General features: G+C 29.9%; 1 protein-coding gene across 1 annotated transcript; it reads left to right on the top strand.

Moving 5' to 3' along the window:
- Nucleotides 1–2,021: 2,021 nt before the first annotated feature.
- LOC116770507 (uncharacterized) lies at nucleotides 2,022–15,410 on the top strand. The gene is made up of 6 exons (XM_032661996.2): nucleotides 2,022–2,585; nucleotides 11,980–12,159; nucleotides 12,232–12,353; nucleotides 12,441–12,681; nucleotides 12,776–13,038; nucleotides 13,135–15,410. The coding sequence occupies exons 1-6, from the start codon at nucleotides 2,441–2,443 to the stop codon at nucleotides 15,175–15,177; spliced, it is 2,994 nt and encodes a 997-aa protein (XP_032517887.2). The 5' UTR covers nucleotides 2,022–2,440; the 3' UTR covers nucleotides 15,178–15,410.
- The last annotated feature ends 53 nt before the right edge of the window (nucleotides 15,411–15,463 follow it).

The raw sequence follows: 15,463 nt of genomic DNA, 5'->3' as shown, positions 1-15,463 counted from the left end.
AGAAAAATGTCGGGAGAGCATATACCTGACTGCCATAGTTTAGTCACTATATCCGCTTTTGTATAAAAAAATAATATTAATTCTTATCCAAATGAAGCATTATGTTATTAAGGGCATAAATGTAAAGAAAAATACTTTTTGTTTCATCCCAATCGGACATTTCGCTTCGAAGTTATTACGAGTATAAGACGATTAGAATTTGTACCTATTAATAAATTATTTGGCAAAAAATTTTATCAACATAATTATACGTTAATTATATGTTAAGGTCTTAGAATAGTATTAGTCTGTTACGTTATCACGCCGTAACAGCTGAACCGATTTTGATGAATTTTGGTATAGAGATAGATGGAACGCTGGAAAATGACATAGGCCTTTTATCCTGATCCCGAATCCCGATTCCGATCCCAAAACTAGACGGGTGAAACCAAAGAGTGCAATTCGGGTTTAATGGCCGAAGTGGCAGAGTACAACCTTGATGGTTACGCGGACTGAGTTGCGGGCAAAAGCTAGTTACTTCTAAAACGAAATATAAGGACGTTGATATTGTTACATTTATAGCTGTTTTGATTTTTTTTAAGTACAGGCTAAAGATCAGAATAAATACATTCTGATACAAGACGAATCCCTGAGGAGGATATTCAATAATGCTTCATCATTGTGTGCTTAAGCACTACAGGATTATTCTATTAAATACGACACTAATAAAAAAATAAAACTAAAAATGAAAACAAAAAGAGATAAAAAGAAAATAGTGTGTTTTAATTAGTATGTTCAATTAAATTTTATCTTATCAACGGTGTAGATAAAAAATAATTTTATAACCTGATCTTAATTTTTATGTCATAATATATAGACAAATAGCGAAAAAAAACATTAAGAACTTAATATATTTATGGTTGCAACAATTTTTCCGAGACAGTGTTTCAAATAAAATAAATATTGCTATAATAATAATAATATTTTAGAACAATCTCAACAAACGTTTAATATCGCAAAACATTTGCAAATTATTAATATCACATTATACATATAATATTAATGATTACACTTAACTATTGAGCTAAAATGTGTTTTTTCATAAAAGATTTTTAATCACACATAAAAATAAATATTATATATTTATCTGAAATAATATATATAAATTAAAGATTCAACTTTCATATCAGGCTTCTACGTTAAGTGATAAGCAGACAAACGTTAATCACTTGAAATTATTTTAGTGTCTAATAAAAATATTCGAGTGCTGACGTCGATGTGTGTGTTGAATAAAAATGACAAAATAAAGTTTGTGCTACAAGTATTACATACAAATACATACATGGATTTAATTTGTTCTTAGAATATATTGTTGTATGTAGCTTAGATTTGGAATATTTACAGTAACATATAAGGATTTTATCTATATAAAGTATTTTTATTACTCATCCTGAAATCAGATACGATTCTTATGTAAATATAATAATACACATCTTAACACTATGTTTGTGTAACACAAAATCATATTTTCACTAAGGAAACGTGTCAGGAAAAATGTGCAATTATGTGAACGCATCTTGTTTAGAAAAACCTTTAAACACTTCCTTAAAATAAGAAGGACGACCGATAAATTTTAAAACATAAAGAGACGAACTAAACTACACAAAATTTTACTTCACTTTATTTGTGTTTTTGGTCAAAAAATTTTTGTTTTTTATAAATACAACAACAGAGTATAAATAAAGTTCATTTCTATTTAAACAATAATAATCTGGAGCTTAAAAACTAATCGCTTACACATTACGTAAAACGAGTTTAAACTTGGTAGATTTTGCTATCAGGAGAGGAATGATGTAACTCATCTTACATAGACGACCATTATCAGACACAGAATCCTTTTAATCTTCTATGGTAAACGGAAATCTTTCTCTCGCACGTTACTATTACCAAGGCGCTAGCAATATTCGTCTTTATAAGTGTAATATTGGCAATAACCTTACATATTATCCTTTACGAGTTATTGCGAGTTGCCAGTGAAACATTTAGAGCTGTTCGTATAAAAAACGACGTATTTGCAGCCGCACGCGACTCTCAGGCGCGCGCGCCGGGAAAATCATTTGATCGCATCTACCGTTCAAGTCGAACGTCAACCAATCGGGCAGGCTCATCTACGATTTGGGCTACTTTTCACCAATCGAACGGCATAATTTAAAAATGTTTGACATATGTGTTTGTGTAAATTAATTCGTCATCAATGTTCGCCTCAGGATCCGGTGCCGTACGTTATATCGAATCAAAATGTGGTCAGGTGTTAGAAAAATTTCACGGACACTTAACTAAGGAATAGAAAATGTTGATATATGTTAAAACGTTATGGACAATGCTGTGATCTGAAGAGTGATAGTCGTGTCTTGAACCTTAGCATTTTGATTTGAAAATATTTTCAAAATAATCAATCAAGATGATGTCCAAAAAACAATTGGCCTGCATGTTGGCGCTGCATATTGTGTATTTGCTGGTCGGTGCCAGTATATTTTACCACATAGAAAGCCCCTTGGAACTAGCACAGAGAGCGGAGGAGAAGTTAGAACGATTAGAGATACAAAGTTAGTATATTTACAAATTAAGAGCACGTAAGTAGAAAATGTCAAAGGGCTATTTTCATCTGGACCATTGAAATAATCCATTAAGCTATTTTCTTTACAAATATTACAGCCTAAATGAATTTAACAACAAACATATCTGTAATATATAAAATTAAAGTGTTGTAAATTTAAAACATATGCGAAATTATTAAATTAACAGTAATGGACTAACCTTGCATTCAGATAAGTGAATAAATGCAGTTTTCATTACTAACACTCCACTAGTGATTGAACGTTTATCGATCCACTTAAAGGATTGCCAACATAGTGATGTGACTATCATACCTGTCATGAAACTCTAAAAAAATTAATTACCGAACATAAATGACATAAAATAAAGAAATGCATATAACATATCCCGTAGAAATTTTGCATAGGGAGAGGAATCAGTTATTTAAAATCTTCGCCTATAAACTTTACCCCTTGCAATTACAATTCACTTGGACTATTCACTAAATTATACTTCACGATCTTAGATACGTTTGAGGGACAGAATTCGAACGTAATTTTATCTATTTTTTTTTTATTAATTAATGAAAATATTAGCCATTGAGTTAATTTCGAAATATTTAATCACAGTAAACGGTTTTACGTAAAATGTTTAATGTTTATTATAAATGAAGATAGCATCTGAATCCTGTTTCCAAAATTTTCTTTTAATTCCATGTCTAAATAATAAGAAACACTACCGTCTAATGTAGGAATTTCGCAACTCCTGTTAATATATATTTTAAAGTTCATGATATAAGTACGAATACAATAACAAAATACGCACACAAATATTTATTAAAATAAAATAAGATATAATAAAATAAAATGTATGCATAAATTTACGAAAATTTAAATAAAAGAAAGCCATATTATATACGCAAAACCTACAGTTCTTAATGTAACCTTTTAACAATACAGATTTCATATCAGAATCAATTAAATTTATAAAAATATTATAATATACCTATCACTAAGTTGTGAGAAGGAATCTGTTATTCGTTATACAATATAGTAAATAATAATTAATGTAGATTTATAATCGATTTGTATCAATAATGAAAAAATAATGAGACAATAGTATCTAAATAGTCTTCGATATCCTGAGGACTTTTCCTCGTCCACGATTCATGTTCTTATTGTGAAACGCATACTAATTGTTATAATTATGTTTGTCTTTCTTATAAAATGTCAATACTTATTGTTACTTGACATTTGTTTTGTTTTTATATTTATGACGTATGTGATTCGTGATTTGATTTTTCAGTCATCCGTCAATTTTATTGTCGAGAAATAGTGTCTAAGAAAGACTGAATAGTATATAAATGTTGTTAGTAGAAAATAGGACTTAAAAAATACTAAAAGGATTAATTTCAACAACGAACATTTAAGAAAGTGGATTAATCATAATACTTTAAATAATTCTTAGTGTACATTTACACCAAGCGTTATTAAAATTTATCTAAAGATTTTATTATGCATGGAAGTAAATTCAGATACACATAAGATGTACATTGTATATATAACGCAAATGCGCTATTTGTTTAGCCTCATAATATTAATTCGATATAATTTCACTATTGAACGTAATTCAATCACTCAATACATATTATTTACAAGAAATTTCAACTCGTCTTCATTGTATAGGACATCATGTTTTTCCACGGTCCTTGATAAAAAAATGTAATTGTCAATAGACGTCACTTAATCCTTAGTTATAAAATTATCTTCATATTAATTTATCTTAGTAACATCCGTATGACTGTTGAATATTAATACTTTCTCAAGAATATTATAATTGCTATAAAATTTATTTAAACCGTTCTAGTAAATTCCTGGCAGGAAACTTAATTTCTACTCTATTACGGACTTCCTAAAGATCAAATTCATTATAATATTATTACTTTCAAGTTTCAATTAATTAATAAGAAAGAAAAAAATTACAACATCAAATAAGACTGTTGCAATTAATGATGATTTAAACCTAAATCAATTTTGATTCTTGTTTCAAGATATCACTAAATCCAAACATTTTGATACTACCTAATAAACTAGTAGTTATGACTTACACAAAATTTATTTGTTGACAAAAATACATATTAAACTTTATACATAAATAATACTTCCTCTCGTTTCATATTTGTACTCATATCGAGTCATGTTTCTCTCGAACAAAATAATTGATTCGGGTCATTAAAATTTCGAAAGCGAGATACAGAATAATATCATCAATAAATCCCGTCGGAACATTACCATACAGTAATCTCGTAATAAAATATAATGAGTTTCACGCTCGTCTTTAAATAAAATATTTTTAATCACAAAACATAAGTTTTATAAACACATTCTCGATCTAGTTTCAAGTCCATGAGCTCAATTATACTTACGTGAAGTTTGAAAGCCATATGTTAATGTAAATCGAGTGTGTATTCTATCAATATACATTAATTAAAATGATAAATTATAATATGAACAACTGTAGAAACTGGAATCATTTAAATTGACATGAATACGGGTCTTACAGGATTAGATTTAAATTTTAACTTATAAATTTGGTACATATCTGTCCATTTTTCTATTTTAGTACAAGAATATTCACCATATAATATAATAACAAAAGTTTGTGTCTATTCGAATACAAGCATATATAAAATTGACATGTTTTAAATAATTAAACCAATAGTTAAACTAATGGCGACACATTCCATAACATCTAAACAACAGAATAACACCTAATTAGGTAATTACGGACGAATTGCACTTTAAATGGACAAAACATGAGCGAATATTATTGTTGGCAAGCAATAAATGTAGTGTAATATAGGAAATAGATATTTTAACTGTTTTCATGCCCTAACAATAAACATTAAGTTAAACGGCCCATCTTAAATACCTCATGTTTCAAAAGAAAATGCAAACGTCTTAAGCCATTCAACTCAAAAAATATTTGACAATAGACTTAAAACTAGTATAGTGAAAATTCAAAAAATAAAAAGTAATAAAATTTCATAGCTTAAAACATTATATTATCGCCATTGGAATTGGTCGAACACTTTTTATTGCAGCAAAGAAATAACTATGAAAAATAAAGTTATCATTAAATAATATAATATACAGAGAAGATCTTTCAATATTTATATATACATATTTTCGTAACAATATAAAAATATTCAAGGAAAATTATATTAAAAATGACGTCAATTTCTTGACCGTTGTAGCATCCAAACTGTACTGATATATTATAATTTGAAAATGGTCATGGAAGGTAAGAAACCAAATATATCGACGTGAGATTTTGTTTAAAATTATTTATTAGAGACGAGCTTTGTAATATTTAAATTTGTTATAAAACACACAACGCTTAAACAGAAAAAGTAAAGCAAAGTGTCAATGAAAAATCAGAGATCTAAAAGGTTTAAGTAAAATGAATTAAATTTATATAAGGTAGTTATGTACCTAGTTTTTTGACATATTCATCGTGAACTGCAAGTGCATTTAACGCCATTTCATTCTGAAAAGTTGTTGTCCTACATACTATGGATAATGTGTTCGTAAATATGGATAAGTTTAGCACATATATATATTTTCGCTAGAAACATATATTTTTTAAATATTCTGAATATTGAGTTATAAGTAAACTTTATTGACCGTTCTATATATATATCTCTAACTCATTTACATTGCGTGTAATCGGCGCCAACTTATTGCGTAAACTTGTAATGTCATCAGTGGTATGTTTTTATACATTGTATAAATGAAATTATTATAAGATAATAACAGACATTATTAGCCACAGATACTTTAAGTTTGTTTCCGAAGTAGATTTGAGATATATTTTTATGTAAAATATTACACTGTTAACTTAAGGACACTCCTTATAAAATTTAATAATGCGATGAAAAATAAAAATTTATTTAAACATATATGTGGAAAAAAAAGGGACATTGAATAATATACTATTCGGTGATTTTACAATGAATGATGTCATAATATTATAATAATACAATTTTATTAAATTTTCATAAAAGCCCCCATTTATTAATGGTCATCCAACAGTAATAAAAAAACTCCATAGATTCGATGTCACAGACAGACACACACCCACTCACAGACATCAGATTCAAACTTAAAACACCCCTTTTTGCGACGGGAATTAAAAAAGTGAGAATGGAGAAAAAAATTGGAATATAAATAAATATCGCCAAAGAAAAGATTTAATAATTAATCACAGTATTATAATAATAATATGAAATTATTATCCAAAGTGATTCTACTTGTATATAAACTTTGCCTTATTATCTCTTAATAAATTCCTGTTACATCGGTTGTTATTTTTAAAACCACATATACAGGTAAAATATAAAAATAGTAATGTTTAATTTAAACAAATTCTTTATTTGTTATTTCAGACTTAAATTCAATGTTATTTAATCTTTCTGTCATTGTGACACACATTAAGCTGGGGCGCCATCTTGTTAACAGAACACGGATGTCTCCTATCCGCCATTAGCATGCTACAATTGTCTATATATAAGGAAAAGTTTGAGGACGTAGAACAACCTCCTCACACTAAATGTTTGCTGAATGTTTGATTTATAAGCGGAAATAGAAAATTTCCTCATTATAAAACCATAATTAACAAGAATCGAGTAAACTCAATAGGAAATATAAGGACAGAGAAATACTAAAATACTTATTGTTTCACAACAGATTGCATAAAACAACAGCAAGCATTATAAAATATGGTTAGTTGGAAAGAAAAAAATCGTACAAATTTAGAATTTAATAATTTTCGCTTGTATCTTGTCTGCTCAATTAATCTGAACGGACATATTAGTGTAAAGAAACCGGTGTAATAATTTTTATTAAATAAAGTTGTGTGTTAAAATTTCTACTTAAGGTAATTTTTAATAAAAAAAAATTAAACAAGGTCCAAAATGTGTCCTAATAGAGTTATCAGGAAAATGTATTCGGATTTTGTTCATAAGAGCCGCATTTGAAGGTGTTTCCTTACAGATGTAAACGGTATGAAAAGAGCAATAAGTCTTATTATTCGGTTCCAAAAATCACAGAATGTTTAGAGTAAGTTATTTTTTCTGCCTCGCTCCTTAGGGATGAACACTAATCATTGAACGAAACATTATATTCTTTAAAATTCATCCATAACTCTATATTATTTATAGCAATTATGCAGATTACAATATAAATTATTACTGAATTACTTATATATATAAGCGATAACCAAAATTTGTATTAAAAACGCATATATCAGTGAAAAATTTAACTTCAATGACACAAGCAAACAGTACTGGCCTTAGGCGCGTCGTGATCGTGGACTTAGGAAATTAATTAGACTTGTGCTTGTCACTGAAAATAATATGTTATATATATTTTATATGTATGAATAGAATTATTTCATATTCATAATAATTTAAAATAAGGCAGTGTTACTGAATTTTAATATATTGACTAAATAGTTTGCATGGAGCTGAAATTATGTAGGAAGGTTACTTTAGGATCTTACTAAGTAGCATACATCTATGTATGTAAGTAAGTATGTATTTTTTTTTTATATACATAAGTTGTTTTGTCTCTATAAATCCTTTCCCATTCAATTTTAATATACTTCTCATGAGAAATTTGTATATAATGTGCTAATATGCAACAATATATGTTAATGTCATTGGAATCACGATCACACTAATGTATAAAACACACTGGGATCGCAAAATTCAAAGATTCGTTACAATGTATTTTTATTATTTAAATCATTATCGTTATGTCTAAAACAAATATACAATACATCAAAGCAGGTAAGTTCCAGTTAATTCGTGATGTTACTTTATATCTATAAAGGACATAATGTTGTTAAGCATCAAGAAATATCTCAATTGCATTCGCTATCTTGTACACGTTATCGGATGCCTGACGATCGAAATCCAAACACTTCATTATATCTATCGAAACCAATTACAGAAGCCACTTGAGATACGGAAAGGCTATTTGATTTGTAAGATTAATAATACTTAACAGAGTTATGCTATTTTATATAATTGAAATCTATGTCTCTGTATGGAAGAAAGCAAAAAAGTCTTTGTTCGCGAATATTTCGCTACCGTCCAGTCCTTAGCCGTGATTCCGACCTTGGTATTGTAAAGGTTCAATGGTGACGCTATTTTATATCTATTTGATGTAAATCAACCAACAATGATGGCACCGCACCTTCTTCAACGATACTATAAAATTTGTATGGTCGGTACCATGAAAACTAGTAATTGCTTCCGCGACGAAGACGAATACAAAAGTATTAGGATTGCTAAAATTGCAAATACTTTTTATGAATTATATTAATGTTAGATTATAATTCATGGTTTCTTTATTTGAAACCAAAAAAGAGATAATTCCCGGTCTTAAAATCATTAAAATTTATTTGTCAGATACAAGTGTATTATCGTAGTTATTTGTCTCAGTAACATATAGGACACCAATCAATAGAGCTCAATAGAACCTTTTTGATGTCATGTGTAAAATTAAGTAAGTAGTAAATAAAATTACGGTTTTCGGATATACTACGCGTTTTTAATTATTTTAACACTGTACAATCCCGACGTTTCGGTTCCTTTGTAGCAACCTTGATCACGGGCAGACGAGATGAAAATAAACATTTTCATATTTATATAGGGAGTATGTAGTTTTAAAATAATAAAATACTCGTAGTATATCCGAAACGTTAGTTTTATTTAAATGAACAAACGCGAGAATCGTAAATATCATTATGATTGATAAATACTCACATATATACAAGCAAGGCGTTTTTTACACCCAATGTTTAAAATACGTAATTTATCTACCAATTTTTATAAATTCTAGAACATTTTATCTTTTAACAACTCTATGTGTTAGAATAAGTTGTGCTCACAAATTGTTATATGCTCACTTTTATATTCTCATTCTGAATATTTATTTACTATTATTGAAAAACTAAAAATGAAAGTACAATTTGTTTTCAATATAAGGAAAAGCCTTATTTTCTTATATCATAACAATAGTATTTATATGTTTATTTAAATTCAAAAGGTATCCCTATTTATTATAACTACACCAACCAAATACCAGCCTTCATAGTGCTATGTCAAATTTTTTAATAATCTTACAAACTTTTTTTTTAAATATATTTTTGTTAAAAATATAAATATTTTCTTAAAATTCTTGTTACTAGTAGAGCTCTATTAGTTCTAAAGTTGTTTTCCATTTATATTTGATCATAAAATTATAACAAAATATTAAACAAATATTAAGAACCCTATTAACAGTCCGTTTGTCTTGTCAAGTCGTGATTTGGATATTATTTCTACTTTGTATAAGGAGATCGTTATTAAACATTACTTTGTGTAACCATTAGCTAATTGGAGCAAAGCTACTCGTTTGTTTTTGTATAATTGTAAAGTAAATTACGCTACTCCTGAATAACAGCTATCATATTAATAATTTAATTCGAAATAATCGAAGGATAAAATTTTGCATACACTTTCAGTTAGTATTTTTTACGATGACTTTAATAAACTCTATCTCTGTCATTCACTATTGTCAGAAAACGGATCAATGCCCTAAAAATCAATTATTTTCGATACATTTGATCCCAATATACAAAAAACATTATTAAGCATAGAATACTATTTCAGTGATATGAAAGCAACTTTAAGAATTTATGCACTTGCTACATTTAGACACGTCATAACATAACAGACGTGTGACAAGATATTTGAAGAGCCAAAGTTTCCTTTATAACAACACTAGTTTTTGGTTTTTGACAGCGACTTCGTCCGCGTAAATTTCTGAATTAGTTATATACAGCTTTTACCCGTGACGTCGTCCGCATTGGATAGTTTTTTGTATAGTATGAAAAAACCTGAGCCATACTTTTTTGTACGTATGTTTGAATTGTTCCGAGATGGGATGAGGCCATACTAAGTGTGATTGTCATAGGTTAGGTTAATACATTTTAAGAAGAAGATAGGTTACTGCAATACATTTTTATATACGATGTTTTTTGTTTTTCCTTCCTTGGCCAGAAAAGTAATTTCTCCCATGGGAATGCGTTGTTTTTCCGCGGTCAAAAGTAACTCATGTCCTTTCTTAAGTCTCAAACTATCTCCTTACCAAATTTCATTTAAATCTGTTCAGTAGTTTAGGCGCAAAAGCGATCGGCCCACCTGAATTTTCCCATGGGAATGCGTCATTTTCCCGGGGTAAAAAGTAGCCCATATCCTTTCTCGGGTATCAAAATATCTCCATACCAAATTTCGTGCAAATTGTTTCAGTAGTTTAGGCGTGATTGAGTAACAGACAGACAGACAGACAGAGTTACTTTCGCATTTATAATATTAGTATGGATTACTGATACAGAAATTCTAATACTCACTCTTGATTTGTAAAGCATTTATCGAGCCATATCGTGTTCTTTATTAAGATGAATTTTATATTAATAAAATAATAATATTTGTAAATAAAACTGTATTATACCAATCTTATCTAAATTTATGTTTATTTTATTCGTTTATAAGTTGACCATTAAAACATTGTTTAATGTTTGACATTATACAAGAGAATTGTTTTAAAAGTTAAAAGTCATTTATAAGATAGCGGATGTTTTAATAATTTCGTAATTAAATAAACGTGTATTAATTTTACATATGAAGGCACAAGATGTGTACGTTTTATACAGATTTTTCAATCGTTATAAGTGTCAACTTTGGAAGGATGCTTGGAATTTAGAGCCAATAGGATTTTATTGTCTTATCTGTTCCTAAACAATAAACGCGTCATACTTTATTTTATAGCTTAACGTTATATTATTAAACCGCAACGAACAATAATTCCAAAGGCTATTCCATAATTAATATCATCATAAAATACATTTATTTGTGACATCAAAAAACAGTATTTAGATATTAGTAATAAATAATTGGTATCATTTATTTTTTATATTATATTTTTTTTTTACATAAACGTAATAAATTTCCCATTTTTTAGTATAGGGGTAACTTTGCTACAATGGTTTTTTTTTTAAATATTGCTCGCCCATTGAATTTTTTTCCTTATTTCACTCGCAAGATATTTTTAGACTAAGCTATTAAAGTTTCAAATAATAAGTAATTCAATTATAATAGGTATGTATAGAAGAATTCGTACCAAGAAGGGATCATGCAAATGCGACGCACTTATTTTTCATAAACAATAACAGAATTTCACTTTAAATTCGCAAATTTATTTCCATCGAAACATAATTTATATACGATAATGTCATAAATGCAGCAACTGATTTATACATTTTTATTCTAATGAAAATATGTGCGTTTAATTCCAGATCTTCTTTACGAGAACTATATACCGAATGATCCCGGCAAGCAGGACAGTATACTCCGTAAGTTGTCGGACTACTGCGGCAAGTCCATGTTTAATTACACCACTGAAGATGCAGAACCACCTTTTAAATGGGATTTCTATCATTCTTTCTTCTTCTCTTACACCGTTGTCAGTACTATAGGTAAATTTATACGATCCGTATCAAATAAACAAATAAAAATCTTGAATAGTTATTACTAATGTTTTTTTAAAGGTTACGGTAATTTAGCACCTACGACTCACCTTTCAAGAATTCTTATGATATTCTATGGCTTGTTTGGAATTCCGATCAATGGTATCTTGCTCGCAAATTTGGGTGAATATTTCGGACTCCAGGTAAAACCACTATTATGTTAAAAAATATTTGCAAATTCATTTCGTATATATAAAATATAAACATAAAAAAATCATATTTTTTTTCAGTTAATTTCGGTTTATCGCAAATATAAGCGAAGAAATGAAAAACGTGCTGATAGATTTGATTACATTTTCCACAATTTGGGTATGCTGGGGCAAATCTTTCTTTATTTAGTTCCTGGTTTTTTATTCTTCATATTCCTGCCCGCCTGTATTTTTGTCGTGTTTGAAGGCTGGGATTACGTCGCTGGCATATATTATGCTTTTGTTACTCTAACCACTATAGGTTTTGGAGATTTAGTTGCAGGTACGACCATTTTATTGTATTCTTACCAACTTAACCGTAAGGTTCCATAATTATTACTAAGTCTGATTTTTTTATAATAATATATGTTTTTTAGGAACTGTCAATAATGGATTCAAATCAGGATACTTTTTCGCATATCAAATATTTTTGATTATTTGGATAACATTTGGGTTAGGGTACATAGTTATGCTCCTGGGATTCATCACAAGTGGCATGAGATCCGAACGAATTCATCGATTAGAACAGAAATTCGCATATCAAGTGAAATCAACTCAGAGCAAAATTTTGCAAGGTTTTACTAGAGACATAGCAGTTATTAGGAAAATAATAAATGAAGCTAATCTACTGAAATTTAAGGTAAGTCACCATTAATTTCTTTATACATATTTATTTTCTGAAATATATATTTTTGGATTGTTTCTATAAATAATAAAAAAAATATCTTTTTTGTAGCCCGTATACGTAGAGGCCGCACCACATATGTATAGAAGCAAGAGTTGCCCTATTTTAACGTTCGACATAGAGCCTAGGGATCCCATCGTTAAACGAAAGCGAGCAAATTCTGAAAACATCCAACTAACCGCAAAAGATATGCTTCGAATTCAATCAGACACTGATTTGCTTGGCATCGATAAAGAGAAAACTTTTACTGCTTCGGCTATTGTCAAGCCTGTAGAGTTACTGGCAAGGGTGGTTAATGTTCTTGGAGGATTTGAACAACAGCATCAAGATAAAGGAATCAATATATTTGATGACGAACATATTCTAGCTAGTGAACGACCTCCATTCTTTAGCATTGGACAAGATTTTATACCATCCAAGTCTATGAGAACACGCGCATTGAGTGTTGCTGTTCCAAATTATCGCAAAGAGTCAGTATCAAAGCTGGATCATGACTTTACCTGGACAAATGGTGATACTGCAGAAAAATATAGAAAAGAAGCCAACATCCGTAGTGGAAAGTTGTCATTACCAACAAATGTTCAACCTACTGATGGAAGATCGAATTCGAGAAGCTTATTTGCTAGACTTTTTAGAAAACCAAGCTCCAGTGAAAGTCCTGCTGAATATATCAAAGATACTATAAAGGGAAGATTAAGTAATGTTAAAGCTGAACCCGAAATTGCTAGAGAAAAAGAAAGACGAGGAAATGTATTTCCTAAAGACGATTATAAGAGTGACTCTGATGGATATAAAGAAAATCTTCGTGGTCATAGCATTTTCCCAATTTACGACTTTTCTGAAGATGAAAATAGGGCTGCAGCTGCGGCTTATCAACAAAAACCAAAAAGGCATAGCATTTTTCCGACATTTGATTTTAGTGAAGATGAAAACGCGTCTGCTGCTAAAGCATATAAAGAAAGAACTAGGTCGGGTAGGCATAGTATATTTCCTACTTTTGATTTCAGCGATCCAGAAGAGGACGCTAATCGGTATAAGGAAAAAACCAGGAAAGGACGTCATAGCATTTTTCCTACATTTGATTTTAATGATCATACTAGTAATGATGATGATACGGTAGACGAAGATGAAGCTAGTAATTATAAAAACCGAACTCGAAAAGGTCGCCTCAGTTTATTCCCCACTTTTGGTAAATCTCGTCAAAGTGATGATGATACTATGCCTGAAAGTTCTGATGAACTCGTTAATTATAAAGAAAAAACTCGTCATGGTCGAAGCAGTTTGTTTCCTTCCTTTGGCAAAAGCAGGAAAATTAGTACGCCAGAACGTGGCACGAGCGACCTCGAGTCTAGTATTAAGCAATATCAAAATCAAACTAAAAAGGGACGCAGTAGCTGTTTTGCTGGAGATATCCAAAACTACAGGCGATCTACTGAAGGAAGTAATAATGGTCTATTTTCAAGCGAACTAGATAATTATCGAAATAGGACCAGACGCGGTAGACCCAGTTTATTTGATCCAGATGTCAATTTAACAAATCTTCCAGAGTCAGAGCAAGTAGAGGTTCTCGAGAATACAAGTGTCGCAGACTTACTGCGTGCATTAGCAGTCTTAGACACAGTTAATAAGGCCGGTACATCTGACGTAGGACCAGACGAATTGCTCAATAATACGAGACGTATATCTACAAAGCCCGATTTTAATTCGTCTTCCATGCTGACAAAAGAACCTGAAGAAGCATCTGGTCCAAGAAGAAGAAGAATATCTGTTCGTGCCGCTGCTCCACAATTTACCCCTACGTTAGCTACTGTTGTAGCAGGAGCAGAGTTACAAATAACAGCAGCGGCACAAAGAGAGAATCGTATGACTATGTTGACACAGCCTCCACCGCCTTATACCGAAAGTGCTGAAGTTCAAATGCCACGAACAAGAAGGTTTTCTCCAGCACCCGTAGAAAATAGCAGGTCTGGTTTGGCGCCAGTGCCGAGACTATTCTCTCGTATACGTAAAGAAAGTAATGCCCCCTCCGAGGATAACTCTCGGCGAAATAGTCTCACTGACATAGTGATAGATAGTCCAAAGGAAAAACCTTGATAGTGCCTCATAAATTAGTGAAATTAATAGGTTAATGCATATAATTTATTCCATAAAAATAAGCCGTCCACCATTAAACATGATGTACAGTTATTTAGATATATACTTATAATCATTCCATTTTTAAAACACGTTAAAGTTATTTATTAACGTACTCGTATGTAACCTTAATGCCTGCATGGTAAATTAATCAATTTAATGTCAAATATATTTTTATGATGCCTGTTTATAGTAAATACAAGTGAGATTTTAGATTTATATTTATAATAGATTTTAAATACGTTAT

This window comes from Danaus plexippus, chromosome 7 (genome assembly GCF_018135715.1).
Source record: "Danaus plexippus chromosome 7, MEX_DaPlex, whole genome shotgun sequence".
Lineage (NCBI taxonomy): Eukaryota > Metazoa > Arthropoda > Insecta > Lepidoptera > Nymphalidae > Danaus > Danaus plexippus.
Note: the sequence above shows the minus strand (reverse complement) of the source record. Positions and strands in the feature narration are given on the sequence as shown.

Excerpts from the sequence above, each read along its gene's own strand:
- LOC116770507 (XM_032661996.2), top strand. The coding sequence starts at position 2,441 with ATGATGTCCAAAAAACAATTGGCCTGCATGTTGGCGCTGCATATTGTG. Across the intron at positions 2,586-11,979 it reads AGAACGATTAGAGATACAAA|ATCTTCTTTACGAGAACTAT; the intron begins GTTAGTATATTT and ends GTTTAATTCCAG. Across the intron at positions 12,160-12,231 it reads CACCGTTGTCAGTACTATAG|GTTACGGTAATTTAGCACCT; the intron begins GTAAATTTATAC and ends GTTTTTTTAAAG.